This window comes from Phaseolus vulgaris, chromosome 8 (assembly GCF_000499845.2).
Source record: "Phaseolus vulgaris cultivar G19833 chromosome 8, P. vulgaris v2.0, whole genome shotgun sequence".
Taxonomy (NCBI): domain Eukaryota; kingdom Viridiplantae; phylum Streptophyta; class Magnoliopsida; order Fabales; family Fabaceae; genus Phaseolus; species Phaseolus vulgaris.
In genome coordinates this window covers 53,316,440-53,331,052 of record NC_023752.2, presented here as the reverse complement: position 1 = coordinate 53,331,052, position 14,613 = coordinate 53,316,440, and the positions used below count along the sequence as shown (strand labels likewise).

At 32.4% G+C, this 14,613-nt stretch overlaps 1 protein-coding gene across 2 annotated transcripts; it reads right to left on the bottom strand.

Annotated features, from left to right (window-relative positions):
• Positions 1 to 6,697: 6,697 nt before the first annotated feature.
• LOC137823631 (ARF guanine-nucleotide exchange factor GNOM-like) lies at positions 6,698 to 14,407 on the bottom strand. Of its 2 annotated transcripts, none has more exons than XM_068628841.1 (3): positions 14,169 to 14,407; positions 12,575 to 13,374; positions 6,698 to 10,823 (listed from the first exon to the last, which is right to left on the bottom strand). In XM_068628841.1, the coding sequence occupies exons 2-3, from the start codon at positions 13,313 to 13,315 to the stop codon at positions 7,143 to 7,145; spliced, it is 4,422 nt and encodes a 1,473-aa protein (XP_068484942.1). In that variant the 5' UTR covers positions 13,316 to 13,374; positions 14,169 to 14,407; the 3' UTR covers positions 6,698 to 7,142. The 2 variants fall into 2 exon arrangements, with proteins under 2 accessions (XP_068484942.1, XP_068484943.1); XM_068628842.1 differs by having other exon boundaries at positions 12,575 to 13,502; positions 14,169 to 14,386.
• Between the last annotated feature and the right edge of the window lie 206 nt (positions 14,408 to 14,613).

Below are 14,613 nucleotides of genomic sequence, written 5' to 3'. Positions count from 1 at the left end.
GATATCACATGCAAAGAACAAGTGCTGAATTGAAGCTGAGAAAAATATGATAATGGCTAGGTTCTAAAGGGAAGAATTAAGCCATGAAAATAGCAAAGGAGTGAAGTGAACTACACAGATGTTAAAGTGTGCATGTCCCTCCAAAGATAATTGAAAGCAACTAAGGACTCTATGACCCAAAAGAAAAGGACTAGCTGTAGAGGTTCTGAATCTCTTTAGCTTTTCTAGCACTGCTCTTTTTTTTTCAATGATTTTATTTATGACTATTTTTAAAAAAAAATTGACTAATCATTTTCGTAAGCTTTTTCATTTATAAAATTCAAATTCAACATTTTAATGTAAATGCTATTGTTACGAGACATTTTTTAGTTTCTATCCAGTTTTTTCTAAGTTAATGACAGTTAAATAGTATATATTACTAAGTAATTTATAAGATAAAGTTTGAAATATGAGTAATTTGAAGAATATGGTTATAAAGATAAAATATAATTTACAGATAAACTGTAAAGACAAAATAGAATATCAAAATATACCCAAAATGGGTCTCTTTGTGTTTCACAGGGATGAAGGAGACACCGGTGATGATACTGAAGTGGATCCTAGAAGCTTCCATCAACCTACATGATGTGGTAATAGTGTTGAAATAAGAAACTCGAACACTCCTCTTAAATGACATGACGTGTCTGTTTCAGACACATATAACGATACTTGTAGGATATTTATCGGTTAAGTGCCCAATTCAAAAAATATTTGTTGTATTACTAACAATTCTAATACGGGTCTAACAAATTTTTTGAAAAGACAAATACATTAATTTTCTAAAAACTCAAATTTATTGTATAAATTTTTATTATGATTATAAAAATAAGAAACGAATTCTTTTGAACCAATCATGAAAAACATTTTTATGCACATAAATATTTATTGTCAATCTATATAATTTATAATTATATAATATATAAATCCGTATCTCCGTATCTTACATTTTAGAGATTATACATATCTTCATATCGTATCAGTGTCCGTTATACATATCTTCATATCGTATCAGTGTCCGTGTTAGAGGGTTTGTGGTAGATAGATAGGTGTTAACTAATGCCAATGTTATGCATACATGAGCAAGAAATAAAAAAAGTAGATATAATATGATATACAGAATTATAATTTTTATAATATAATAATCAAATAATGGATTGAAACTGACAGTAAGAATAGGTCATTTATAAGACTGAACCAGCACCCTAACCTATAGGATAGGCCCCTGTAACATTTTACCACTCCGAGCAAATTGATGTCTTAAAATGTTAAAAAGAATTACCTACCAGAATTTATATATTTTTCTCTTCTAATTAAAGGATTAAATTTAAATTTCTATTACCTGGCAGAGTTTTTTCCTTAGAAAAGAGGCTTTTTTTATATTTATTTTCTAGAATACTGGGGAAAAAACAAGAAAACTACCAAATTAAATTAGTTCATATAGCTGACAAATAAAAAAAAACTGCATTTCAAAGTGTTGATTTTCAAAGGTTAAAGTGTTTTCTTTGTATTATAAAATTTTATAGCTTAACTAAGAGTCAAAGATTTGATAATCTAAGACACAAATCTTTTGCATGTGTCCCTAGCTAGCTCATAATCTTATAGGTTTTCCCTCCCTTGTCACGTTAAGCTAGACTTCAAAGTTAGGAGTATTTAAAAATTATATTTTTTACTTTCTCCTTTTTTTTTTCACTCCTTTCAAACACACCTTTCATCTAGGGATGATTTTAAAAGTGTTTGAATAAAAATTAATGAAAACATGCTAAAATTATTAAGAAAAATTGCAGGATACCAATTTATATTTTTAGTAGAGAAGAAATGAAATTATTTTATGTAAAATTTGGTGTATTGGTTGGTAAGTTTAATGAATAAAAGGTTCAAAACTAAGAACTAAATCAAACGGTCTATTATATCTAAATAAAATGTAATCGGTGGGATAACATATGATAGATGGTCCAATAACAGTCTGATAGCGGATGGTCTGATAAGTCCAACAAATACTTGCTATGATAGACTCAAAAATCATATTACGAAGCGACTTTAAACCTTTTTTTTATTAACAAAGAATAAATAAATAAAAAAATGAAACACTTCAGGGCTGTCTCAACCCTTATACAAAACCCCAACACCAAGTTTCCTAGTATCCTGCCAACTGGGAAACCGACAGATAATGCACTATAGGTCAAAGATAAGATTCCAGACCGGAAACAAAGACCTACAAATACAGCGGACTTTAAACCTAACTCAACCTCATAAAATCGGCTCATGAGATTGAGGTTTGCACCCACTTATATACAATGAAATGTTTTCATCTCTAGTTGATGTCAGATCTCCAACAAAAAACATCACAATAAATTTATATAGTAAATTTTAACTACAAAATTGTAGAATAGATTTATAAATATTAACAAGAAAACTAAGTATAGTGTGTCTTTTTATGTGATACCTTTTTATTATAATTTTATTGCACAAATTTATTATTTTTAAAATTATTTAACAAGTTATAGTAAAAAAAATCATAAAAACCAATAACCCTAATTAAGATTAATATGAGAAAACCCTAGTTAGAAAACTTAGTTCTACATATGAAATAGAAATACTTTCTTACTTTCTATCGTTATACACATGAGTTCTTCCAATGGATTTCAGAATTTGAATGCTTAATATTCAGTGAGGGTTCTGAAAGACACTCTTTGAAGTATTACATTGAATTGGTCTTATCAATTAAATATATTACTCCCTAATTCTTGTATTTTTATGAGCAAGAATAAGCTTCTGATAAAGGAAGGATATGGCTGCGCACCATTTGTGATGACATAAAGGAATTAATGGAACTACTCGTGCATTTGTGTTAATGTTCCTGCACATTTGGAACTGAAAACCATTAAGATATCAACAATTAATTGAGATTCAAAAACCATCATAATTAAGGTCGTATAGTTTATGTGTAAATATTCTAAGTTATAATTGTTGTCTTCATTTTATGTGCACTTATTTTATTAATTTAATATCTTCAAATTAATGGAATTAGTGATTTTAAGAATTGAGTTTAAACTTAGTTTAAACTTAAGAATTGGTTATGATAGACTCTAATATTATATTAAAAAGTTTATTTAATTTATTCTTTTAAATTTGACTTGAAAGATGAAGTTTGTTTTCACTTATAATATTATAAACTTGACCAGATACGGATATATTCGCATGTAAACCTGAACACAGTTACATACAAATCTCAAATCCGTATGTAACAGTTACCTGTGACAGTTTTACATACAAATTTTTGTCTGTATATAACTATGTTTTACATACAAATTTATTGTCTTACATACGAATTTGAGCGGTATGTAATACCAAATTTTCTTGTAGTAATATTGTAAATTAGTTTTATCTCTAATCGATGTAAAATTGACAACATTAAAAATTAAAATTTTTAATGTTAACACTTTTGAAACCATTTTAAACATAATTTTAAAAATATTATATAATCAATAGTTTTTCAAATAACAATCTATCCTTGAATGACAATGTAAATAAAAAAAGGTTTAAATGTGTTTAAAATTTGTAATAATAAAATTGGGTTTAATTTTAGTTTTCGAAAATTCTTCTCTTTTCCTTCACATTTTTATAGTGTTTGTTTTTAATCACTATTATTAATAATTCTAATTAGTTTACCGCTGGCATGACTAATAAAATGAAGAATATTGATAGAATAATTAAATTAATAAAAGAAATACTTAAATGTGTTTTTTAAGTCTTTATAAATTATTATAATTGTTTTAGTCTTCGGGAAAATACTATCATTAATTATATTGTTTTAGTACATCATTTTATTATTATTGAAAATGAATTTTATCATTATGTGATTCTCAACCATTACTTTATGAGGAGTTAGTTTTGTTTGTTTTTTTCTAAATGAAAATTTGAACATAAAAAAACCATCAAAACCTTTTTGGTGACAATCACATTTTTCAATTTTGTTAAATTTGTATTAGTTTCCATAACATGCAGGGACAAATGAGATATCATGTGATAAGTTATGGCTTGCTCTGCAAAATCTAATTTTAACTTTCTATGAAGTTAATGTTTGGGCCCTTACCTCAGTAGAATATTATATGAGACAATGACTCATGTATATGATATTAAACAGGTTTGTCAGATAGTACATTTTTCCTTAAACAAAAGGCAAAAGCCTCAATTGTCTTTTACATCTTCTGTACTTTCTGTATCAGCTGCACAACGTGATACTTTTTTATGCTTCTTGATAGGGAGAAAAGAAACAAAGCAAAAGAAGATAAAAGAGAAAAAAAATGAGTGAAAAAAAAGTAGAAGAGTGAAATTCAGATATCATATATATTATAAAATATTTCCATTTTTAGTCAATATAAAATCTCTAACACAGAGATTATGCATTTTTGTTTTCCTCCAACATCTCTTGACATAGAACCTTCCCTTCTTTTCTTTATCCGTTCCAAACTGCCCCAGAAGCAATCTTGAATTGTAGTGGTGCATGTTTGGTTCTGCTTCAACTCATAAATGATCTGCATGAAACCAGAGGCTATTAGAAGTAGCTTCTGCATTATTACTTCATCTGACATGGTTTTATTGTTTTACCATTGTTATATAGAAGTTGCGTTTCTTCTTCAGAGGCTCCACCACATAAATTTATTTTGAGTCTTCACTCGCCATAAAGTGATAATCAATTAGCATGCTGCCACCTTTTACAATTATTTCAATTTTCAATAGCAATTCCATAGCATGTGATGTTACTGTGTGATTTGTAATTATATTCCAAGAGACATTATTGTGCAGCATACACTGTTTACCATTCAGGCACACCCAATTCATAACAATCGGTTTTTCTCAGGAAATATGTTGGTATCAAAATGTAAATACCTTAACTGTGTTCTTGATTATCACCTTCCAATCTCTTAGACTTAATTCCACTTTATGTGATAAGCATGAGATTTATAACTCAAGAAGCTTTGTGCATCTTCAAACTATGAAAACTACCTTCTTAGTCTCCTCTATTACTTTGCATCATCTATTAATTGGAAATACTTTATCAGGCATCAAACTTCTTCTATCATCTTCTTTTTGAACTAGTTTTAGAATAATTTATTTCTATTTTTAGTCTTTTCTTGTGTTAAAACTAAAACTCTGTTCTATTCAAAAGAAACTTACTGTCACAAAATCATATATTAAAATTTTAAAAAAATCAAATTATTTTTTTGCTTTTATTTTTTTGAATTGGTTATTTTTTTCTTCACAAACAAATTTTTATTTTTCCCACTTAAAAACTGCACAAGTTTTCAGTTATCTTTCTTTAAACAATAATATCACGAGAAGATTTTATCAAAAAATATATTTATTTTTAGAGAATATTCTATAGAGTAAAATATAAATTCTTTTACACTCATTATTTTAGTAATAATATTAAAAAAGTTGTTAAAAATACATTTTTTTAAAAACATCTAAAATGGGAATGGGAATGGTTTGACTACGTTATAAAAGTTACATGTCAAAAGATTTTTTTATACATAATACCACTTGAAGTTGTTTATATAAATAATTATTCTTATTAATTGTTAATATTTGTATTACTCGTAGAGAAAAAATGAAATTATGCAGTGAGAGGTGATATTGGTGCAACTTGTTAATAAACATTCTCATTACTGACTTGGATTTAATATTTTGTCATATAACATGTATCTGTCTATATTAAATTAAGATAAATGTTAGACATTATCTTGTTAAAAAATAAAATATCGGTAAGAGAATAAAAGTTAAAAATTTATTAAAAAGTGTTACTTATGCAATCCATCGTTTTTTAACATACTTCAACGTAATTTATTTTAATAAAATTGTATATCTGTTTATAAATCTTCAAAACAGTGATAAATCATCTCCATAAAACACGTTAAATGACAACATTTTTTTCATCTTTTACATTGACACCTCTCCTCTCCTTTTTTCATATTTCGAATTTTAGAGTTATGACGATATTTTATGGGATTAAAAATACATTCTGAATTCTAAAATACAGAATATAAAATTATATTCCAATTTCTATAATTGGAAAAATATTTTTTAATCCAAAAAATATCTTTCAAATTTAAAATATAAAATATATTTTGAATTATTCTGAATTTTAGAGTTTGAAAGATTTATACAATTTGAAAAATGAAAAAAACAAAATTCCTACATCTTTTGCCTAAGGATAATTTTGCCAGAAACCTAAGATACTCTCCATGGCAACCAAATCTTAAGAGTCTGTCTGATCCTGTGAGTCAAACTCCACTAAAGTTTTGGTGGATTGGTGAAAAGACCGTTTTCTGTTTGTTGCCCGTATCTTAGTTAGTATTTTTGTAATTCATTTGATTTATCATAAATACAAATTTACAAAATTACTAGTAATTAAGATATTCTGTTTTCCAAAAAGAAAATTACGTTAAGGTTAACAGTAAAATGCTTCACCATAAGTAACTTATATAAAAGTGATAAGTATGACTGGTATACCAAAATATCAAATGAAAAGAAATAGTCAAATTGAAGCGAAGCAGAAATCGTTGGCTTTTGAAATTGAATTTGTATCAGTAAAATTATCAAAATTCTATTTGGACTCTGAAACAATAGCATAAGTTGATAAATCAATGAAGGCATATTCTTGGACGTCCAAATATATATATTATATATATCTATGACAATTTCAAAACTTGTGTAGCTTGCATCATACCGAGTAAATTACATCTCGCAGCTAGGTAAAGAGAATATCGAGTTCTGTACAATTTAGTAAGGAAGACTCAATAAATCTGCAGTTAAACCAGCACAGGCCTGGTCTCATGGAGAGAGGAAGTGGTCTCTTGAAGAACCACACTACAAGGGCTCATTCTAATGTCTCAAGCCATAACATACCTTCAACCAAAAACCGTACACTAGCATCAAGCGTCCCAGTGAAAATGCGAATGCGATCTGAGATGTTCTGCATAATCACTTGAAGAGAACCCGGACAACCTCGGAACAAAAGAAAACCAATCAAGGACTGAGATCATGGGTTCAAAGGGACACAAACAAAACCAATTCAGGTAGCCAGGGGGCTGCAACTATGATTAACTAATACCAGGACCATCTTGACCTTCTGTTTCATTTGAAGACAAAGATTTGTTTTCATCAGATACCAAACCTTCAACCTTTTCAGTCTGTTTTTTCTGCAAAAGCTCGGAATCTTGCTCCGGGAACACCTCAGATTGCATTGACGGAGCAATATTATTTATATGCAGCCATGTCAGTTCCCATAAACTACTTCCATCTTCACTACTGCTCCGCACTAGTACTTGGCCTGTTTTCATAACAAGCAAAGTGTTCTTAAGAAGCTCAGGCACAAGTTCGTGAAGCTTCTCACTTCTCCTTCCCCTAAATTTCACCTTCATATAAGTTTCTAACCGACTTAGTACAGCCAACCATAATATGCTGAAGTCTGGCAATTCTGATAGATATTGGATTAACTGGAGGAAAACTTTACACAAGAGCTTCAAAGCAAGAACAAGTGTTCCTTCTATGTTCCGGTAGTCCTTTTGAGATTGTGTTTGAGAAATTTCAATCAGGTCATCAAGCACAGAGAAGATTACTTGATCAAAACATTGTAACCACAAGCTATGTGGGAGATTTATCGCAACTGATCCTGTCAAGCAATTTTGTAAAGATAACAACGAATGGTTTCTAACCTCCTCTCTCTGGTCTAGACATAGTTTTTTTAGTCCCTGAACTAGACGCAACCACATGTCCCCAATATCCTGCAACACCTTTGCCACTTCCTCTTCTTTCGTTGCTTGCTTAGCATCATTAGTCCACTTCTCTAAACAACTGACAGACCCTGACATAAGATCAAGGGCCATTACAGACCGTTCAACCTGTCCAACACGCGATTCAGCAAACTGCCTCGCTGCATCTATGCAGAGAACATAATTAGCTGGAAGCAAGTGGGCTCCATCTGACATTATGAACATCAATGCGTCAAAACCAGCCTCAGCTGCTTCCAGGTGTCTAGCAGTGATGGAAAGCAGTGATGTAATTGTCCGCCATCCAAAATGAGATCTAATATGAGAGGCATTTGCCTTCATGAGGTGACTAACTTCCTGTGTTATCTGCTCATAGTATGCATCAGCAACACGTGCATCAAGCTTCAGGACAAGCTGTAGAGACCTCAGAAGTTCATCAGTAATGTTCTCTTTATAGGGAAGTAAGCGATGACAAATTCGTAAAAGGCCAAAAACAGCCTTCTCTACCAATGCACAAGGCATCACAGTTGACTGAACAATGTTGGCAATATGCTCATAAACACCCTGCCAAAGAAGCTCAATTCTATCCCGGTTATTCAGAGTGATTGCTACCAGTAACTCCAGGCAGAAAACTGAAGTATCTTCATCCTCAGATGTGCTGTTCCCTTTCTTAGGTCTCCCTCCTGCACTAGTGATTGCTTTTGCAAGCTGCAATAGAGATTCAGCTTGCAAAAATTTACTCTCAGAGAATATGCAGTCAATGTGACACTTCTCAATTGTTTGAAGGGTGCACTGCTGAGCAACAAGCTGTTCTTCAGTAGGAACTGATTTTGGCTCTTCAGCCCCAAGATATAAGAGTTGACTAAACCTGCTCATCAATCCTGAGGATCTCTTTGGAGTATTTACAGATGGAAGACGCGATAAAGATAAAGTATTAGTATTACGCTTCCCCCCATCCTCAGTTTGTGAAGAAACCTCCGACTCTTCAGCTGCATCACTGGCCATACGAGCAGGAAGAAGCCCTAACCTGTGAAATTTTAAGATGCAATCAAGAATATTTCTCCACCCTGTGCGGATGAAATCACCATACCTATTTGCAATAGTGAAAACTGTCTCAGTTGCCATTCTTGCTTTCATGTCATCTCCAAAGGCTAGGATTGACTCCTCAACAGCTAATGGATCAAAAACAGTAACAAACTTACAAAGTGACACAACCAAATCATCCAGTATATTTTCAAGATGATAGTAAGCTGATATCTTTGCGACAGCTATGAATCCATCCATACATGTTTGGTATACCTCTGCATTCTCGGCATTATCAAATACAACAGAAATGGCAGCAATGGTTGGACCAGACAATATAGAAAACATATCATAATCAAGGTATGCTTTGGAATCAGAAACGATGAATGGAGCAGATTTTTTTGACTTGTGCTTGAGATAAATCCACCGACTTGGGGTCATTTCAGGGAAACCAGAACCTTGCTCAGGAGTTGTTCGAATCTCATTCTTACAAATTGAATGGTAAAGTTCAGACAGGAACTCTCGAGGTAGATCATTGCCACCATTTATTCGCCTATTATTACGGATAAAATCCTCTTCTGTCATCTTCTTTTTTACCTGTGAATTGTGCTGATCTGTGTTGAGCATTATAATTGAGTATGATAACAACAGAGCAGCATCCTTATTGGCTAGGATCTGTGCAGACTGCTCATAATATCGTTCCGAGAAAGCTTCAAGCATCCTCTGTATCTTCTGTGATTCTCCAGGCAGTCTGAAAGTCTCCAAAAATAGGCGTAGGGCAGTATCTAACATCATGTCTTCGAAATCAAATGTTCTAGCAAATTCATGAAGAACCTCAATGCAGAATTCATCATGATTTCCTAGAAAATCACCAATGAGATTCTTATCCAACCCAGCAGTGTATCTGAGAAAGCAGGCAACACTTTGGGCATCAAGTTTGTCAGGTAAAAGATGTGATCCTTGGAGAAACTCAAGACCTTTCTTAATATCACGATTAAAATGATCAGCGCCAATCATCAATCTTTTCTTGAAGTACTTTTTCCGGCATACAAAAGGAACCCAATTTTTTGGATCACAAAATTTTTCACACTTTTCCTGCCAGAAGGGAGTATACTCTTCAAGATTCACAGGAGATTGTTCTGAACTTAAAGATCCATTGCCTATCCTTTCAGCCATTCCATGCATAACAGCAATAAGACCATCCAAAGCAATAATATGCATGGAAGTCAATGGACTGTTCACAGGAAAAGCACTTTTGGATAACAAATTAGCAATGTCTTCAAAGACATTACTACAAGTTAGGTCACAGTCAAAGTTAGCATACATCTCCACCATGAATGTTTTTTGCCTGCAAAAGTCAACAAGGGCCTCCATGACAACTTCCTGTTGCTGATATGAAGCACCATATTTGCTTTGTGCAAGCCTCAAAATTACACAAGAAAAAAATGCTTCTAGCTGTAATTTGAGTTCTGTACGAAGATGGTGATACAAATTTAGAACAATGCTACATACCATTGAAAGTACAAGAGGACTCATTGACAAACCAAATTGCATAAGATTGCGGAATAATTCGTCCTGAATTAAGCTCAGCAATCTAGGGTGTCGGTGAAAGGAAGGCCCTCCCAACTCTATGGCTGAATTAATCAAAGTTAAGGCAAAAAGAGGCACATCTTCATCAAATGCTATAGTGTTTGATCGAGGACTCATTCCCATATGTTCAGCAACGTTCAACAAAGAACACAAAAAGTGAAATATTTCCACCATGCAGGGAATCCCATATGGTTCATTTATAAGCTGCAATTCATTCAGATCAGCCTCTTTGCCACTGCTAGAAATAGAGCTGTCTTCATCCACTACAGTGGCTGCCACATCACTCACAGTACTAGAAGCAATGCCTGTGGATAAGGATTGACCATTACTAGAAGAAGTCAAGCTCCCATTCTCCAATTGTCTATTTGCAGAATTATGCTCATTATTTAGCCCACCAATCTGTTGAAAAAGTGACAAAAAACTATATGAAATTTACAAGTTTGTGAGCGTCCTCACTCACATTTTGCAGCATTAATTGCAAATTTATTTGTCGTGATGTTACATGAAAACAATCTCTCTAACCCTAACTAGTGACAATGCATAAATAGCCTCTAATAATAATTTTCTTCTTTCTATCTTTTACCCTTTTATGAGAGGTGCCACACAATGATGCATGACAAGGGGCCAGTTATTACCATACACACATAATTTTCATGTGGTTTTCCTAGAGAATATACTTAGGGATGGAAGATTTTAGGTAGTCTTAGGGTAATTCTGAGAAAGTCAAAGTCCAGCTAAGGTACTAGATACAGGGGAAGCACTACCTTAGAGGTCAAAAGGCCCTCTCCACCTTAATATATAAACTATTTTTTATCTGCAAAAATATGTATGTGGACATTCACTTATATTTTAAATAGCATATGGATGGGCAATTTTTTAGATGGTAATATTTTAAATATAAGAAAGCTCAATAAATCAATTACTAGTCCCCTTCTTAAATTTGAAGGGAAAGCAAGAAGATAGGTCTCACGCCAATTTAGAATGAACTATAGACTTTAAAGCCAGGTTTAATCAGATGATCAACACCGTAAGATATCTAAGAGTATGTCTGGGAGTGAGGTTCTAGAGGGAAACGGAAGAAAGGGTAAACTTCGTAAGAGATACACATGTTTATAAAAAAAAATAAACAGATAAAACATTAAGTTTATGTTAATCTACCTTTTTTTCTTAAAAAAAGGCTTAAATATTTTTTAGTCTCTATAAAATGAGCGACTTTATGTTTCTCACTGTAAAAAGGTTTTCATCCCTCTAAAATTTTAAATCTTTGCTTTTGGTTCCTGTAAAATAAGTTAAATTTTGTTTTTGTCCACAAAAACCTTTTCTTTAATTTTCACCCTCCAAAATCTGAAATCCCTCTAAAATTTTAAATTCTTGTTTTTGGTTCCTGTAAAATGAGTTCATTTTTATTTTGGTCCACATAAAGATCCTTTTCTTTAATTTTCACCCCTCCAAAATCTGAAATCCCTACTTTTGTTCCTTAATATTCATTTCATGGAAGATAAATAATATTCGTTTCAGGGATCTAAAAAAAATTTAAAGTGACACACGCTAAAATGAGACTACAAACACTAGTGAGTGTCATCTAAAATGATCACTTAACCTTTCGTTAAACATAAATTGTCATGTAACAAGGGGCAAATGAAACCAGGACTAAAAATAAATGATTTCATATCTCTAAGGGGTCAAAACCAAAAAAGAGTTTCAATGCCCAAAACTAAAACTCGCTCAAAATATATTTAAGCCTAAAATGTTACCAGATTAAAGAATATTTATGAACGATGAAAAAAAATTTCACCTAAAACCTCACTCTCAATTATATCTTAAAACTCCATGAGTCCATTATAGTTGGCATGCAATTTGTAGGGAATAATAAATTCATGGAAATTATAAAGTTGAAACAAGTAATAAACAGTAAAGTAAGCAGATGGTAAATAAACTAACGAAAATTCATTTTGAATGTTCAGATTTTGTCAGATGAGAAAAAATGAATAACAAATAATAGCCAAACAAAAATTCATGCATAAATTTGAATCGTACTCCTTAGCCCAAGGTCCTAATTTTTCCTTACAACCATTTACCTTCCCTAGCAATTGACAAATAATCACAGGAAAAAAATGAAATTGCAGTTTAAGGTAACATAAATGCTATACCTCTTTCTTTAAAGCAGTGCTGCCATTTACCAATGTAAGTTCTGTGTTGTCAATATCTTGAAGGTGAGAAAAAATACACCGAACAAGTTCATGCATTGTGTAACGTGCTATCCGCTGCAACAATTCACTTTTGCTTCCAGCTTGGTGAACTATACGGAAACAAGTATTTACTATGGTGCAAATATGTTGGTTACTCAGCATCATAGAAGCTTTGCTTTTCACACATGCTAGAAGAACTTGTAATATCTTCATTAATACCACTTCTTCCGATCCAGGATCAGTCACCTCAAACCTGCAACTTGTAACAGCATCAACTACCAAGTGCATGGCATCCCCAACACTAACAGTATTTTGATCAATTACATCCAATGTTAAGATCTTGTAAACAGATGATAAAGCGACACCAGTAATTGGTGCACCAGTTTCATCTGATTGAATCACATCCAGAAAAGGCTGTAGATACAAGGTAGGGCTTATGACATGCCACTGATTCTGCCAAGAAAAAATTTGCTTCCTTAGTGACTTCAGAGACTGAACAAGGGAATGCTCCAAGTGATCATCATCCGACATATAATGAACTCCCCATCTAACATTTCTTCTCATGACAGCCAAAACAGCACCAATTTCTGCATTGATCATGCATGCCACAGTAATTTTGTCGGGATACCCAGCATTGCACTGCCCAGATCCCTCTTCTATAGCATTGATACCAGTTTGCGTTTGCAACTTTACATGTCCCATTTTGTCAAGCAGATCTGCCTGACATTTACCAATAGAACTTGCCAAGATGAAGCACAGCCCTACAAAAGGCAATAGTGATATTTGAAACAAGCAACCATCGCAATGTGATTTGGGGTATCCACATGCCAAATTGAAACACTAGTAACACACATTGTATCTTCAACATAGTTCACTTATGAAACATAGTCTACAAGAACCCCAAAAATCCATCAAGGAAGTATATGAACAGTTAATAATACATGAGCAGACCACATAAACAACAAGCATACAAACGGGCCCATGTACATAGAAAAATAAGGACGTTCAAAAAATTATACGAACGGATAAATCTAACTTTGTCATTGATCCAGTTCAAAATTATCTCATAAATCCAAGATTAACTCCACATAGACGTGCCAATCAAACAACACTGCATCTACTTGCTCAGTGGCTAAAGTGTCATGCCACCTACCCAATATTCAACCCACCAGGAACAAGCTACTCTTCTTACCATCTTACCATCGTCAACTATAACACTCAGAGATTCCTCCGCCAAATTCAATCTCGGGCAGAAAATTCCGAATTCAGTTCAAATCTTAGATCTAGAATCAAACATGAGTCTTTCGATTGAATCGATTGTAGCACACTAACAAGTGACAATGATCTAATCCACTGAGACATGACCCATTTTGAACTGAATCCAAAATTAAACATAAAAGGGACTCCAAATAGTGTCTGATGCCTTCGATTTCGACAATGAGATAAAGAAGACGAAAATTGACATCAAAATTGAAAAGAAAAAAAAACAATAAAAAAGTGGGATTGAAAATGGAAACACCTAAAGATTCGAGGAAGAAGAAGAGGAAGAACTTACCAAGAGCGAGATCGGGAGTGTTAGGGCACAAATGGAGCTGGTGTGTTACATTGAAATCATGGCTTCAAATTGAAATTTTCCTCTCAAGTTCCTCTCTTATGTCCCTTTCTCTCTCTTAGGACAAATTATTTCAAGAATCACTAATTTCATTCAATTTTGCCACATCGCTTCTGTATTATCACTGCAACAACGTATTTTTGCCTAATTTATTCATCAATGCTATGTACAACATTAACAACAAGGTTTTATAAGATTTAACATTAATTATAGATGATACAATAGTCAACGTATTTTGTTAAAAGAAAATTATCTTAGGTAGGTGAAATTTTTTTAACTTTAAAAAATTATGTAATTATAATTTTATAAGATTAAAAATAGTATATTAACAAGATTACACACATTTAAGTCTAATTTGTTTATTTATTTAAAAAATATTTGCTTACAT

What these genes read in the sequence shown, in the direction of transcription:
- LOC137823631 (XM_068628841.1), bottom strand. Translation starts at nt 13,315, where the DNA reads ATGGGACATGTAAAGTTGCAAACGCAAACTGGTATCAATGCTATAGAA. An exon ending in GCACTGCTTTAAAGAAAGAG is followed by an intron (nt 10,824 to 12,574) that starts GTATAGCATTTA and finishes CTTTTTCAACAG; the next exon opens with ATTGGTGGGCTAAATAATGA.